General features: G+C 53.2%; 1 protein-coding gene across 1 annotated transcript; it reads left to right on the top strand.

Moving 5' to 3' along the window:
* Window positions 1-204: 204 nt before the first annotated feature.
* Window positions 205-13,109, top strand: LOC115915949 (transforming growth factor beta-1 proprotein-like; the record flags this gene model as incomplete). The annotated part of the gene is made up of 5 exons (XM_030969650.1): window positions 205-294; window positions 2,601-2,664; window positions 4,112-4,198; window positions 5,366-5,519; window positions 12,884-13,109. Coding segments are annotated over 5 exons (554 nt in total), but the record flags the coding sequence as incomplete, so codon positions are not given.
* Window positions 13,110-13,417: the final 308 nt, after the last annotated feature.

Here is a 13,417-nt window from a genome sequence, read left to right as displayed (position 1 = left end):
AAACCCCCAGAAAATTCCCCAAAATTCCCCCAAATCCCCCCAAAATCCCCCCAAATCCTCCCGAATCCCCCAAAATCCCCGAAAATCCCCAGATATTTCCCCAAAATCTCCCCCAAACCCCCCCAAATCCCCTCAAATCCCCCGAAACCCCCCGAAATCCCCGAAAATCCCCAAACCCACCAAATTTTCCCCAATTTGGGGCAGAGCCCGTGGGGCTGTTCCGGCTGAGCGCTCACTGCCCCTGCGAGCGCGGCGGCGACGGCGACGGCGCCGCCCTGAGAATCAGCATCGAAGGTGCCGATTTGGGGCGATTTTGGGCGATTTTGGGAAAATTTGGGGATTTTGGGGAAATTTGGGGATTTTGGGAAAAATTTGGGGGGGTTTTGAGGAGATTTTTGGGAGTTTTGGGGGGAATATGGGGATTTTTTGGGGGATTTCAAAGGATTTGGGGGGATTTTTTGGGGGAGTTTGAGGGGATTTTTGGGGAGGATTTTGGGAGGATTTGGGATTTTGAGGGGGGATTTTGGGAAAATCGGGGGAATTTTGGGGGGATTTGGGAAAATTTGAGGGGGTTTTGAGGAGATTTTTGGGAGATTTGGGGGAATATGGGGGGAGTTTGGCAGGGGGAGATGGGATCTTTGGGGGGATTTGGGGAAAATTTTGGGTGAATTTTTGGGAGAATTTTGGGAGGAATTTTGGTATTTTGGGGGGATTTTAGAGGGGCTTTTGGGGGGGATTTTGGGATTTTGAGGGAGATTTGGGGGAGCTGGTGCCGGTCTGGGGCGATTTTTGGGGGATTTTGGGATTTGGGGATTTTGGGAAAATTTGGGGATTTTTGGGAAAAGTTTGGGGGATGGAGGGATTTTAGGGGATTTTTAGGAGATTTGGGGGAATTTTTGGGGGGATTTTGAAGGGATTGGGGGGATTTGGGGTAAAATTTTGGGCAGATTTTAAAGGATTTTTGGCGAATTTTTGGGAATTTTGGGGGGATTTTGGGAGGATTCTGGGGGGGATTTTGAGGCAGATTTGGGGGGAAGTTGGGGAGAATTGGGGATTTTGGGGGGATTTTTTTGGGAATTTTGGAAGTAGGGGATTTTTGGGGGGGATTTCTGGGGGAATGAGGGGGACTTTAGGGGGATTTGGTGGAGATTTGGGGGATTTTCGGGGAAGTTTGAGGGGATTTTAGGGTATTTTTGGGGAGGATTTTGGGAGGATTTGGGATTTTGAGGGGGGATTTTGGGAAAATCGGGGGAATTTGGGGGGGATTTGGGAAAATTTGAGGGGGTTTTGAGGAGATTTTTGGGAGATTTGGGGGAATATGGGGAGTTTGGCAGGGGGAGATGGGGATCTTTGGGGGGATTTGGGGAAAATTTTGGGCAAATTTTTGGGAAAATTTTGGGAGGAATTTTGGTATTTTGGCGGGATTTTGGGAGGAATTTTGGTATTTTGGGGGGATTTTGGGATTTTGAGGGAGATTTGGAGGGGAATTTGGGGGAATCAGCATCGAAGGTGCTGGATCTGGGGCGTTTTTTGGAGATTTGGGGATTTGGGGGGATTTTGGGAAAATTTGGGGGATTTTTGGGAAAAATTTGGGGAGATTTGGGAAAAATCTGGGGGGATTTTTAGGAGATTTTAAGGAGATTTGGGGGGATATGGGAGGAGTTTGGCAGGGGGAGAAGAGGATCTTTGGGGGGATTTGGGGAAAATTTTGGGCGAATTTTTGGGAATTTTGGGGGGATTTTTTGGGGAATTTTGAAACTGTGGGGGATTTTTGGGGGAATGAGGGGGATTTGAAGGGAATTTTTGGGGCGATTTGGGGGAGTTGGAGGGGATTTTGGGATAATTTTGGGGAGGATTTTCAGGGGGGACTTGGGGGGATTTTGGGAAAATTTGGGGGAATTTGGGAAAAATTTGAGGGGATTTTGAGGAGATTTTTGGGGGAATATGGAGGGAATTTGGGGGGATTGAGGGATTTTTGGGGGATTTCAAAGAATTTGGGGTAATTTTGGGTAAAATTTTCAGATTTTGGGTAAAATTTTGGGGATTTTGAAGGATTTTTGGTGAATTTTTGGGAATTTTGGGGGGATTTTGGGAGGTATTTTGGGGGGATTTGGGGGGGATTCTGAGGGGAAGTAGGGGGATTTTGGGGGATTTCAAAGTATTTGGGGGATTTTGAGGAGATTTTGAGGGATTTGGGGTGAATTTGAATTTTGAGGAACTTTGGGTGAATTTTGGTATTTTGGGCGAATTTTTGGACATTCTGGGGAGATTTTTGGGAGGAATTTTGGTATTTTGGGGGGATTTGGGGGAATGTGTGGATTTTGTGGGAATTTTGGGAGAATTTGGGGGTGGGGGATTTCAGAGTGTGAGGATTGTGTGGTTTTTATTTCGGTGGATTTTGGCCGCGTTTCGAGCAGGCGGAGGGGCAGAGACCGTCCCAGTGATGATGTCCCAAGTGATGTCCCCAATGTCCCCAGTGATGTCCCCAGTGATGTCCCCAGTGATGTCCCCAGTGATGATGTCCCCAATGATGATGTCATTACTGTCCCCAATGATGATGTCCCCAATGATGATGTCATTACTGTCCCCATTGTCCCCAGGGTTTGAACAGGAGCGGGGTGACATGCAGAGCATCGCGCGCCGCCACCGCCGCGTCCCCAATGTCCCCAATGTCCCCATTGATGATGTCATTACTGTCCCCAATGATGATGTCATTACTGTCCCCAGGGTTTGAACAGGAGCCCGGTGACATGCAGAGCATCGCGCGCCGCCACCGCCGCGTCCCCAATGATGATGTCATTACTGTCCCCAATGATGATGTCATTACTGTCCCCATTGTCCCCAGGGTTCGAGCAGGAGCGGGGTGACATGCAGAGCATCGCGCGCCGCCACCGCCGCGTCCCCAATGTCCCCAATGTCCCCAATGATGATGTCCCCATTGTCCCCTGCAGGGTTTGAACAGGAGCGCGGTGACATGCACAGCATCGCGCGCCACCGCCGCGTCCCCAATGTCCCCAATGATGATGTCATTACTGTCCCCAATGACGATGTCATTACTGTCCCCTGCAGGATTTGAACAGGAGCCTGCATGCAGACATCGGCGCCCGCCCCCCCCCCCAATGATGATGTCCCCAATGATGATGTCCCCCATTGTCCCCTGCAGGGGTCGAGCAGGAGCGGGGTGACATGCAGAGCATCGCGCGCCGCCACAGCCGCGTCCCCAATGTCCCCAATGACGATGTCATTACTGTCCCCAATGATGATGTCATTACTGTCCCCATTGTCCCCTGCAGGGTTCGAGCAGGAGCGCGGTGACATGCAGAGCATCGCGCGCCGCCACCGCCGCGTCCCCAATGTCCCCAATGTCCCCAATGATGATGTCCCCATTGATGATGTCATTACTGTCCCCTGCAGGATTTGAACAGGAGCGCGGTGACATGCAGAGCATCGCGCGGCGCCACCGCCGCGTCCCCAATGTCCCCAATGATGATGTCCCCAATGATGATGTCCCCATTGTCCCCTGCAGGGTTCGAGCAGGAGCGCGGTGACATGCAGAGCATCGCGCGCCGCCACCGCCGCGTCCCCAATGTCCCCAATGATGATGTCATTACTGTCCCCAGGGTTCGAGCAGGAGCGGGGTGACATGCAGAGCATCGCGCGCCGCCACCGCCGCGTCCCCAATGATGATGTCCCCAATGATGATGTCCCCATTGTCCCCAGGGTTCGAGCAGGAGCGGGGTGACATGCAGAGCATCGCGCGCCGCCACCGCCGCGTCCCCAATGATGATGTCCCCAATGATGATGTCCCCATTGTCCCCAGGGTTCGAGCAGGAGCGCGGTGACATGCAGAGCATCGCGCGCCGCCACCGCCGCGTCCCCAATGTCCCCAATGTCCCCAATGATGATGTCCCCATTGATGATGTCATTACTGTCCCCTGCAGGGTTCGAGCAGGAGCGCGGTGACATGCAGAGCATCGCGCGCCGCCACCGCCGCGTCCCCAATGTCCCCAATGTCCCCAATGATGATGTCCCCATTGTCCCCAGGGTTCGAGCAGGAGCGGGGTGACATGCAGAAACATGTAGCGCCGCCACGCGCCAGCGTCCCGTCCGCGCCCGCCATGGCGCTGCCCCCCGAGCGCGCCCAGGCCCTGCACGGGCACCGGCAGCGCCGGGAGCTGGAGGGACAGCACTGCGGGGGGTACGGGACACCGGGGACAGTGGGGACAGTGGGGACAGTGGGGACAGTGGGGACAGTGGGGGTAATGGGGACAGCGGGGACACTGGGGACAGTGGGGACACCGGGGACAATGGGGACAGTGGGGACAGTGGGGACAATGGGGACAGTGGGGGTAATGGGGACACCGGGGACATTGGGGGACAGTGGGGACATTGGGGACACTTCGGACAGTAGGGACAATGGGGGGATTGGGGCTGGGATCCCCTGGGACCCCCAAAATCCTCCCCAAACCCCCATTTATCACCCTGCGACCCCCTGGGACCCCCATTTATCACCCTGGGACCCCCAAAATCCCCTCAAATGTTCCCCAAATCCCCCAAAATTCCCCCAAATTCTCCGATTCGCAGCCCCGAGGAGCAGAGCTGCTGCGTGCGCCCCCTGTACATTGATTGGGGCTGGGGATCCCCTGGGACCCCCATTTATCACCCTGGGACCCCCATTTATCACCCTGGGACCCCCAAAACCCCCTCAAATCCCCCCAAACCCCCGATTTGCAGCGCTGAGGAGCAGAGCTGCTGCGTGCGCCCCCTGAGCATCGATTGGGGCTGGGACCCCCTGGGACCCCCAAAATCCCCCATTATTGACTCAGGGAGGGCTGGGGATCCCCTGAGACCCCCATTTATCACCCTGGGACCCCCATTTATCACCCTGGGACCCCCAAAATCCTCTCAAATTCCCCCAAAGTCCCCCCAAACCCCCAAATTCCAGCCCTGAGGAGCAGAGCTGCTGTGTGCGCCCCCTGTACATCAACTGGGGCTGGGACCCCCAAAATCCCCCCCAAACCCCCATTTATCACCATGGGACCCCCTGGGACCCCCATTTCTGACCCCGGGACCCCCCAATTCCAGCCCCGAGGAGCAGAGCTGCTGCGTGGGCCCCCTGTACATTGATTGGGGCTGGGACCCTCTGGGACCCCCTCAAATCCCCCCAAACCCCCATTTATCACCCCGGGACCCCCATTTCTGACCCCGGGACCCCCCGATTTGCAGCACCGAGGAGCAGAGCTGCTGCGTGCGCCCCCTGAGCATCCACTGGGGCTGGGACCCCCTGGGACCCCCAAACTGTCCCCAAACCCCCATTTCTGACCCCGGGACCCCCATTTGTGACCCCGGGACCCCCCGATTCCAGCGCCGAGGAGCAGAGCTGCTGCGTGCGCCCGCTGTACATCGATTTCCGCCGGGACCTGGAGTGGAAGTGGATCCACGAGCCGCGGGGCTACATGGCCAACTTCTGCGGGGGGCCCTGCTCCTACATCTGGAGCGCCGACACCCACCACACCAAGGTGGGGATTTGGGGGGGTTTGGGGGGGTCCCTGGGGGTACCTGCTCCTACATCTGGAGCGCCGACACCCACCACACCAAGGTGGGCTTGGGGGTCCCGGGGGGTTTGGGGGGGTCCCTGGGGGTCCCTGGGGGGAGCTGCTCCTACATCTGGAGCGCCGACACCCACCACACCAAGGTGGGGATTTGGGGGGGTTTGAGTGGGATTTGGGGGTGTTTGGGTGGGGTTTGGGAGGATTTAGGGGGGTTTGGGTGGGATTTGGGGGTTTGGGGGGGTCCCTGGGGGTACCTGCTCCTACATCTGGAGCGCCGACACCCACCACACCAAGGTGGGATTTGGGGGGTTTGAGGGGATTTGGGTGGGATTTGGGGGGGATTTAGGGTGTTTGGGTGGGGGTTGGGGGGGGTTTGAGGGGATTTGGGTGGGATTTGGGGGGTTTGGGTGGGGTTTGGGGGGTTTGGGGGTGTTTGGGTGGAATTTGGGGGGATTTGGGGGGGTTGGGGGTCCCCGGGGCTACATGGCCAACTTCTGCGGGGGGCCCTGCTCCTACATCTGGAGCGCCGACACCCACCACACCAAGGTGGGGATTTGGGGGGTCCCGGGGGTTTGGGGGGATTTGGGTGGGATTTGGGGGTTTGGGTGGGATTTGGGGGTGTTTGGGGGGTTTGGGAGGGTTTGGGTGGGATTTGGGGGTTTGGGGGGTCCCTGGGGGTACCTGCTCCTACATCTGGAGCGCCGACACCCACCACACCAAGGTGGGGATTTGGGGGTCCCGGGGGGTTTGGGGGATTTGGGTGGGATTTGGGTGGGATTTGGGGGGGGTTGGGTGGGATTTAGGGGGGATTTGGGTGGGATTTGGGTGGGATTTGGGTGGGATTTGGGAGGATTTAGGGGGATTTGGGGGGTTTGGGGGGTCCCAGAGGGTCCCGGAGGGGCATTTCTGAGGGGGGTTTGGGGGGAGTTTGGGGGGGATTGGAGGGACTTTGGGGGGTCCTGGGCGGTCCCAGAGGGTCCTGGGGGAGTTTGGGTGGAATTTGGGGGGAGTTTGGGTGGAATTTGGGGGGGTTACGGTGGGATTTGGGGGTGTTTGGGGGGGTCCCTGGGGGTACCTGCTCCTACATCTGGAGCGCCGACACCCACCACACCAAGGTGGGGAAAATTTGGGGCTTTAGGGAGGAATTTTGGGGGGATTTGGGGAAAATTTGGGGCTCCCAGGGGGTCCCCGGCTCTCCCTGAGTGAATAATGGGGGGTTTGGGGAGGGTTTTGGGGGTCCCAGAGGGTCCTGGGGAGTTTTGGGGGTCCCAGAGGGTCGCAGAGCAACCTGGAGGGCGTTTGGGAGGAGTTTAGGGGGTCCTGGGGGGGATTTGGGAGTCCCAGGTGGGATTTGGGGGCATCTGGGGGTGTTTGGGGGAGATCTGGGGGGAGTTTGGGGGAATTTGGGGGGTACCAGAGGGTCCTAGAGGGGCATTTGTGGGTCCTGGGGGGATTTGGGGAGTCCTGGGAGGGTCTGGGGGGGTTTGGGGAGGATTTTGGGGATTCCAGAGGGTCCTGGGGGGAGTTTGGGGGTGTTTGGAGGGACTTTGGGGGGTCCTGGGCGGTCCCAGAGGGTCCTGGGGGTGTTTGGGGGGATTTGGGGGTTTGGGAGGGATTTGGGGGGTCCTGGGGGTGTTTAGGGGTCGTTTGGGGGATTTGGGGGTATCTGGGGATTTGGGGGTCCTGGGGGGTCCCAGAGCACCCTGGGGGAGTTTGGGGGTGTTTGGAGGGACTTTGGGGGTCCTGGGCGGTCCCAGAGGATCCTGGGGTTTTGGGGGTTTGGGGGTTTGGGGAGGATTTGGGGGGTCCTGGGGGTGTTTAGGGGGTCGTTTGGGGGGGATTTGGGGGTCCTCGTGGGGTCCCAGAGGGTCCCGGAGGGGCATTTCTGAGGGGGATTTGGGGGCATTTGGGGGGTCCTTGGGGGTCCCAGAGGGTCCTGGGGGAGTTTTGGGGAGTCTGGGGGGATTTGGGGGTCCCAGAGAGTCCTGGGGAGTTTGGGGGATTTGGGGGAGTTTGGGGGTCCTGGGATGTCCCTGGGGAGTTTGGGGGGATTTGGGGAGATTTGGGGGGTCCCAGAGGGTCCTGGGGGGTCCTGGGGGGCATTTGAGGGATCCTCGTGGGGTCCCAGAGAGTCCTGGGGGAGTTTGGGGGGATTTGGGGGAGTTTGGGGGTTCCTGGGATGTCCCTGGGGGAGTTTGGGGGGATTTGGGGAGATTTGAGGGGTCCCAGAGGGTCCTGGGGGAGTTTGGGGGATTTGGGTGGGATTTGGGGGGTCCTTGGGGGTCCCAGAGGGTCCTGGGGGAGTTTGGGGGGATTTGGGGAGATTTGAGGGGTCCCAGAGGGTCCTGGGGGAGTTTGGGGGGATTTGGGGAGATTTGGGGAGTCCTGGGATGCCCCTGGGGGAGTTTGGGGGGATTTGGGGAGATTTGAGGGGTCCCAGAGGGTCCTGGGGGAGTTTGGGGGGATTTGGGTGGGATTTGGGGGTCCTTGGGGGTCCCAGAGGGTCCTGGGGGGAGTTTTGGGGGAGTCTGGGGGGATTTGGGGGTCCCAGAGGGTCCTGGGGGAGTTTGGGGGGATTTGGGGGAATTTGGGGGTCCTGGGATGTCCCTGGGGAGTTTGGGGGATTTGGGGGAGTTTGGGGGGTCCTGGGGGGTCCCAGAGAGTCCTGGGGGGCATTTGAGGGCGTCCTTGGGGGTCTCAGAGGGTCCTGGGGGGGTTTGGGGCATTTGGAGGAGTTTGGGGAAGATTTTGGGGGTCCTGGGGGTGTTTGGGGAGATTTGGGGGTTCCTGGGATGTCCCTGGAGGATTTGGGGGAGTTTGGGGGGATTGGGGGAGATTTGGGGGTTCCTGGGATGTCCCTGGGGGATTTGGGGGGGTTGGGGGGTCCTGGGGGTCCGAGAGCATCCTGGGGGGAGTTTTGGGGGTCCTTGGGGGTCCCAGAGGGTCCTGGGGGGTTGGGAGCATTGAAGGGGCTTTGGGGAGGATTTGGGTCATTTTGGGGCCATTTTTAGGTACAATTTGGGGCTATTTTGGGGCCATTTCGGGGCTATTTTTGGGTACAATTTGGGGATATTTTGGGGCCATTTCGGGGCTACTTTTGGGTACAATTTGGGGATTTTTTGGGGTCATTTTGGGGCCATTTTTGGTACAATTTGGGGATATTTGTGGTCATTTTTGGGGTCCAGTTTTGGGTACAATTTGGGGATATTTGGGGTCATTTTTGGGTCCAGTTTTGGGTCCATTTTTGGGTCCAATTTGGGGTCATTTTGGGGCCATTCTTGGGTCCAATTTGGGGTCATTTTTGGGTACAATTTGGGGCTATTTTGGGGCCATTTCGGGCTACTTTTGGGTACAATTTGGGGATATTTGGGGTCATTTTGGGTCCATTTTTGGGTACAATTTGGGGATATTTGGGGTCATTTTTGGGGCAATTTGGGGTCATTTTGGGGCCATTTTGGGGTCCAGTTTTGGGTACAATTTGGGGCCATTTTGGGTCCATTTTTGGTACAATTTGGGGATATTTTGGGGTCATTTTGGGGCCATTTTAGGTACAATTTGGGGATATTTTGGGGTCATTTTGGGGCCATTTTTAGGTACAATTTGGGGATATTTTGGGGTCATTTTGGGGCCATTTTTGGGTCCGTTTTTGGGTACAATTCGGGTACAATTTGGGGATATTTTGGGGCCAGTTTTGGGTACAATTTGGGGAGATTTTGGGGTCATTTTTGGGGTCATTTTTGGATGCATTTTGGGGTCATTTTGGGGTCATTTGGGGACCGTTTTTGGGTCCATTTTTGGGTACAATTTGGGGCTATTTTGGGGCCATTTCGGGGCTATTTTTGGGTAAAATTTGGGGATATTTTGGGGACATTTCGGGGCCATTTTTGGGTACAATTTGGGGCCATTTTGGGTCCATTTTTGGTACAATTTGGGGATATTTTTGGGTCATTTTTGGGACCAGTTTTGGGTACAATTTGGGGATAATTTGGGGTCATTTTGGGGCCATTTTTGGGTCCAATTTGGGGTCATTTTGGGGTCATTTTGGGGTCATTTGGGGACCGTTTTTGGGTCAAGTTTTGGGTACAATTTAGGGATATTTGGGGTCATTTTGTGGCCATTTTTGGGTACAATTTGGGGCTATTTTGGGGCCATTTCGGGGCTACTTTTGGGTACAATTTGGGGATATTTTGGGTCCAGTTTTGGGTACAATTTGGAGATATTTGGGGTCATGTTGGGTCCATTTTTGGGTACAATTTGGGGATATTTTGGGGCCATTTTTGGGTCCATTTTTGGGTACAATTTGGGGATATTTTGGGTCCATTTTTGGGTACAATTTGGGGATATTTTGGGGCCATTTTTGGGTCCATTTTTGGGTACAATTTGGGGATACTTTGGGGTCATTTGGGAACCACTTTTGGGTGCACTCCAGGGATATTTTGGGATTATTTTAGGGCCATTTTGCATCGCATTTCAGGCTCACTTTGGGGTTATTTTGGGGCGTATTTTGGTGTATTTGGGGCAGATTTTGGGGCGTATTTTGGGTTCATTTTGAGCCTATTTTGGGTGCATTTAGGGCATATTTTGGGGTGTACTTGGGGTGTGTTTTGAGAGCATTTTGGGGTAATTCGTGGCTTATTTTGGGGTGTATTTTGGGGGTATTTTGATGTTTTTTTGGGGTGTGTTTGGGGTGTATTTTGGGGTGTATTTTGGGGTGTATTTGAGGTGTATTTTAGGATGTATTTTGCGGGTATTTTGGGCATATTTTTCATATATTCTGTGGTGGATTTTGAGGGTCATTTGGTGCATTTTGGGGCATATTTTTTTCGATGCTTTTGTGGTGTATTTTGCTCTATTTTGGGGTCATTTTGGGACACATTTTTCATGTATTTCTGGTCTGTTTTGACCAGATCACGTTTGTATTTCCAAGGCTTTTTTTTTCAGCACATCCTGGCTGCATTTTGGGTCCATTTTGCTCGATTTTGGGTCCATTTTGCCCCAAATTCCCCGTTTTTCTGCCCCCCCAGGTGCTGGCCCTGAACAACCTGCACAACCCGGGGGGTTTGGGCCATTTTGGGGCATTTTGGGTCATTTTGGATGACATTTTGGGTCCATTTTTGGGTCCATTTTGGGTCCATTTTTGGGGTATTTTGGGTCCATTTTGGGTCCATTTTGGGTCCATTTTTGGGGAATTTTGGGTCCATTTTTGGGTCCATTTTTGGGTTAGTTTGATGTCATTTTTGGGGCTATTTTGGGACTATTTTGGGTGCATTTTGCAGCGCATTTCAGGCTGATTTTGGGGTTATTTTGGGATGTATTTTACAGCTATTTTGGGGTGTATTGGGGGTTATTTTGGGGTTATTTTGGGGTGTATTTGTGGTGTTCATTGAGGTTATTTTGGGGTGTATTTTGGGGGTATTTTGGTGCATTTTGGGGTTATTTTGGGATGTATTTTCCGGATATTTTGGCTCTATCACATCTGTATTTCCAAGGCTTTTTTCTCAGCACATCCTGGCTGCATTTTGGGGCCATTTCTCGCATTTTGGGTCCATTTTGCCCCAAACTCCCCATTTTTGTTCCCTCCAGGTTCTGGCCCTGTACAACCTGCACAGCTCAGGGGGTTTGGGCCATTTTGGGTGAATTTTGGGTGAATTTTGGGGATAATTTGGGGTTATTTTAGGAGGTATTTTGCAGGTATTTCAGGCTCATTTTGGGGTTATTTTATGGTGTATTTTGAGGATATTTCAGGCTCATTTTGGGGTTATTTTGTGGTGTATTTTGAGGATATTTTTTTGTATTGTTGGTCTATTTTTGTGGTGTATTTTGGGGTTATTTTGTGGTGTATTTTGGGGTTATTTTGTGGTGTATTTTGAGGATATTTTGAGGCGCATTTTGGGGTTATTTTGTGGTGTATTTTGAGGATATTTTGGTGTATTTTGGGGTTATTTGGAGAGTATTTTAGGATGCATTTGGGGGTGTATTTGTGGTTATTTTGGGGTGTATTTGGGGCCTATTTTGCAGTGTATTTGGGGCGTATTTTGAAGGTACATTTCAGTTATTTTGGGATGCATTTTGCAGCTATTTTGGGCACATTTTGGGTCCATTTTGCCCCAAATTTTCCATTTTCCTGCCCCCCAGGTGCTGGCCCTGTACAACCTGCACAGCCCGGGGGGTTTGGGCCATTTTGGGGCATTTTGGGGATATTTTGGTTCCATTTTGCCCCAAATTCCCCGTTTTTCTGCCCCCCAGGTTCTGGCCCTGTACAACCTGCACAGCTCAGGGGGTTTGGGCCATTTTGGGTGAATTTTGGGTGAATTTTGGGGATAATTTGGGGTTATTTTAGGAGGTATTTTGCAGTGTATTTCAGGCTCATTTTGGGGTTATTTTGTGGTGAATTTTGAGGATATTTTGGTGAATTTTGGGGTCTATTTTGTGGTGTATTTTGGGGTTATTTTGTGGTGTATTTTGCAGTGTATTTCAGGCTGATTTTGGGGTTATTTTGTGGTGTATTTTGAGGGTATTTTGGTGTATTTTGGGGTTATTTGGAGAGTATTTTAGGATGCATTTGGGGGTGTATTTGTGGTTATTTTTGGGGTGTATTTGGGGCCTATTTTTGCAGTGTATTTGGGGCGTATTTTTGAAGGTACATTTTCAGTTATTTCGGGATGCATTTTGCAGCTATTTTGGGCACATTTTGGGTCCATTTTGCCCCAGATTTCCCATTTTCCTGCCCCCCAGGTGCTGGCCCTGTACAACCTGCACAGCCCGGGGGGTTTGGGCCATTTTGGGGCATTTTGGGGATATTTTGGTTCCATTTTGCCCCAAATTCCCCGTTTTTCTGCCCCCCAGGTTCTGGCCCTGTACAACCTGCACAGCTCAGGGGGTTTGGGCCATTTTGGGTGAATTTTGGGTGAATTTTGGGGATAATTTGGGGTTATTTTAGGAGGTATTTTGCAGTGTATTTCAGGCTCATTTTGGGGTTATTTTGTGGTGAATTTTGAGGATATTTTGGTGAATTTTGGGGTCTATTTTGTGGTGTATTTTGGGGTTATTTTGTGGTGTATTTTGCAGTGTATTTCAGGCTGATTTTGGGGTTATTTTGTGGTGTATTTTGAGGGTATTTTGGTGTATTTTGGGGTTATTTGGAGAGTATTTTAGGATGCATTTGGGGGTGTATTTGTGGTTATTTTGGGGTGTATTTGGGGCCTATTTTGCAGTGTATTTGGGGCGTATTTTGAAGGTACATTTCAGTTATTTCGGGATGCATTTTGCAGCTATTTTGGGCACATTTTGGGTCCATTTTGCCCCAGATTTCCCATTTTCCTGCCCCCCAGGTGCTGGCCCTGTACAACCTGCACAACCCGGGCGCCTCGGCCGCGCCGTGCTGCGTCCCGCAGAGCCTGGAGCCGCTGCCCATCGTTTACTACGTGGGGCGCAAGGCGCGCGTGGAGCAGCTCTCGGGGATGGTGGTCAGCGCCTGCAAGTGCAGCTGACCCCAAAAACCCCCAAATTCCACCCCAAAAAATCCCCACCCCCACCCCCCAACATCTCCACATTCACCCCGAGAAGTTTGCGGCTGCGTTGGGCCAATAAATTTTATTTAATTTCTATTTTTTTTGTGTGGTTTTTGGTGTTCAGTGGTTGCAAATCCTCCCCAGAGTGACCCCAAAAATCCTCCACAAAAAGCCCCAAATTCCCCCAAAAGCGCCCCAAAAACTACCCCAAAAAAGCCCCAAAAATCCACCAAAAAAGAGCCCCAAATCCCCCCAAAATAAATCCCAAATCCCCCTAAAATCCCCCCAGAATTCCACCCCAAAACCCCCCAAATCCACCCCAAAAAATCCCCAACCCCCCACCCCCAAAATCTC

This window comes from Camarhynchus parvulus, unplaced genomic scaffold (genome assembly GCF_901933205.1).
Source record: "Camarhynchus parvulus unplaced genomic scaffold, STF_HiC, whole genome shotgun sequence".
Lineage (NCBI taxonomy): Eukaryota > Metazoa > Chordata > Aves > Passeriformes > Thraupidae > Camarhynchus > Camarhynchus parvulus.
This window is presented reverse-complemented; position numbering and strand designations above follow the sequence as displayed.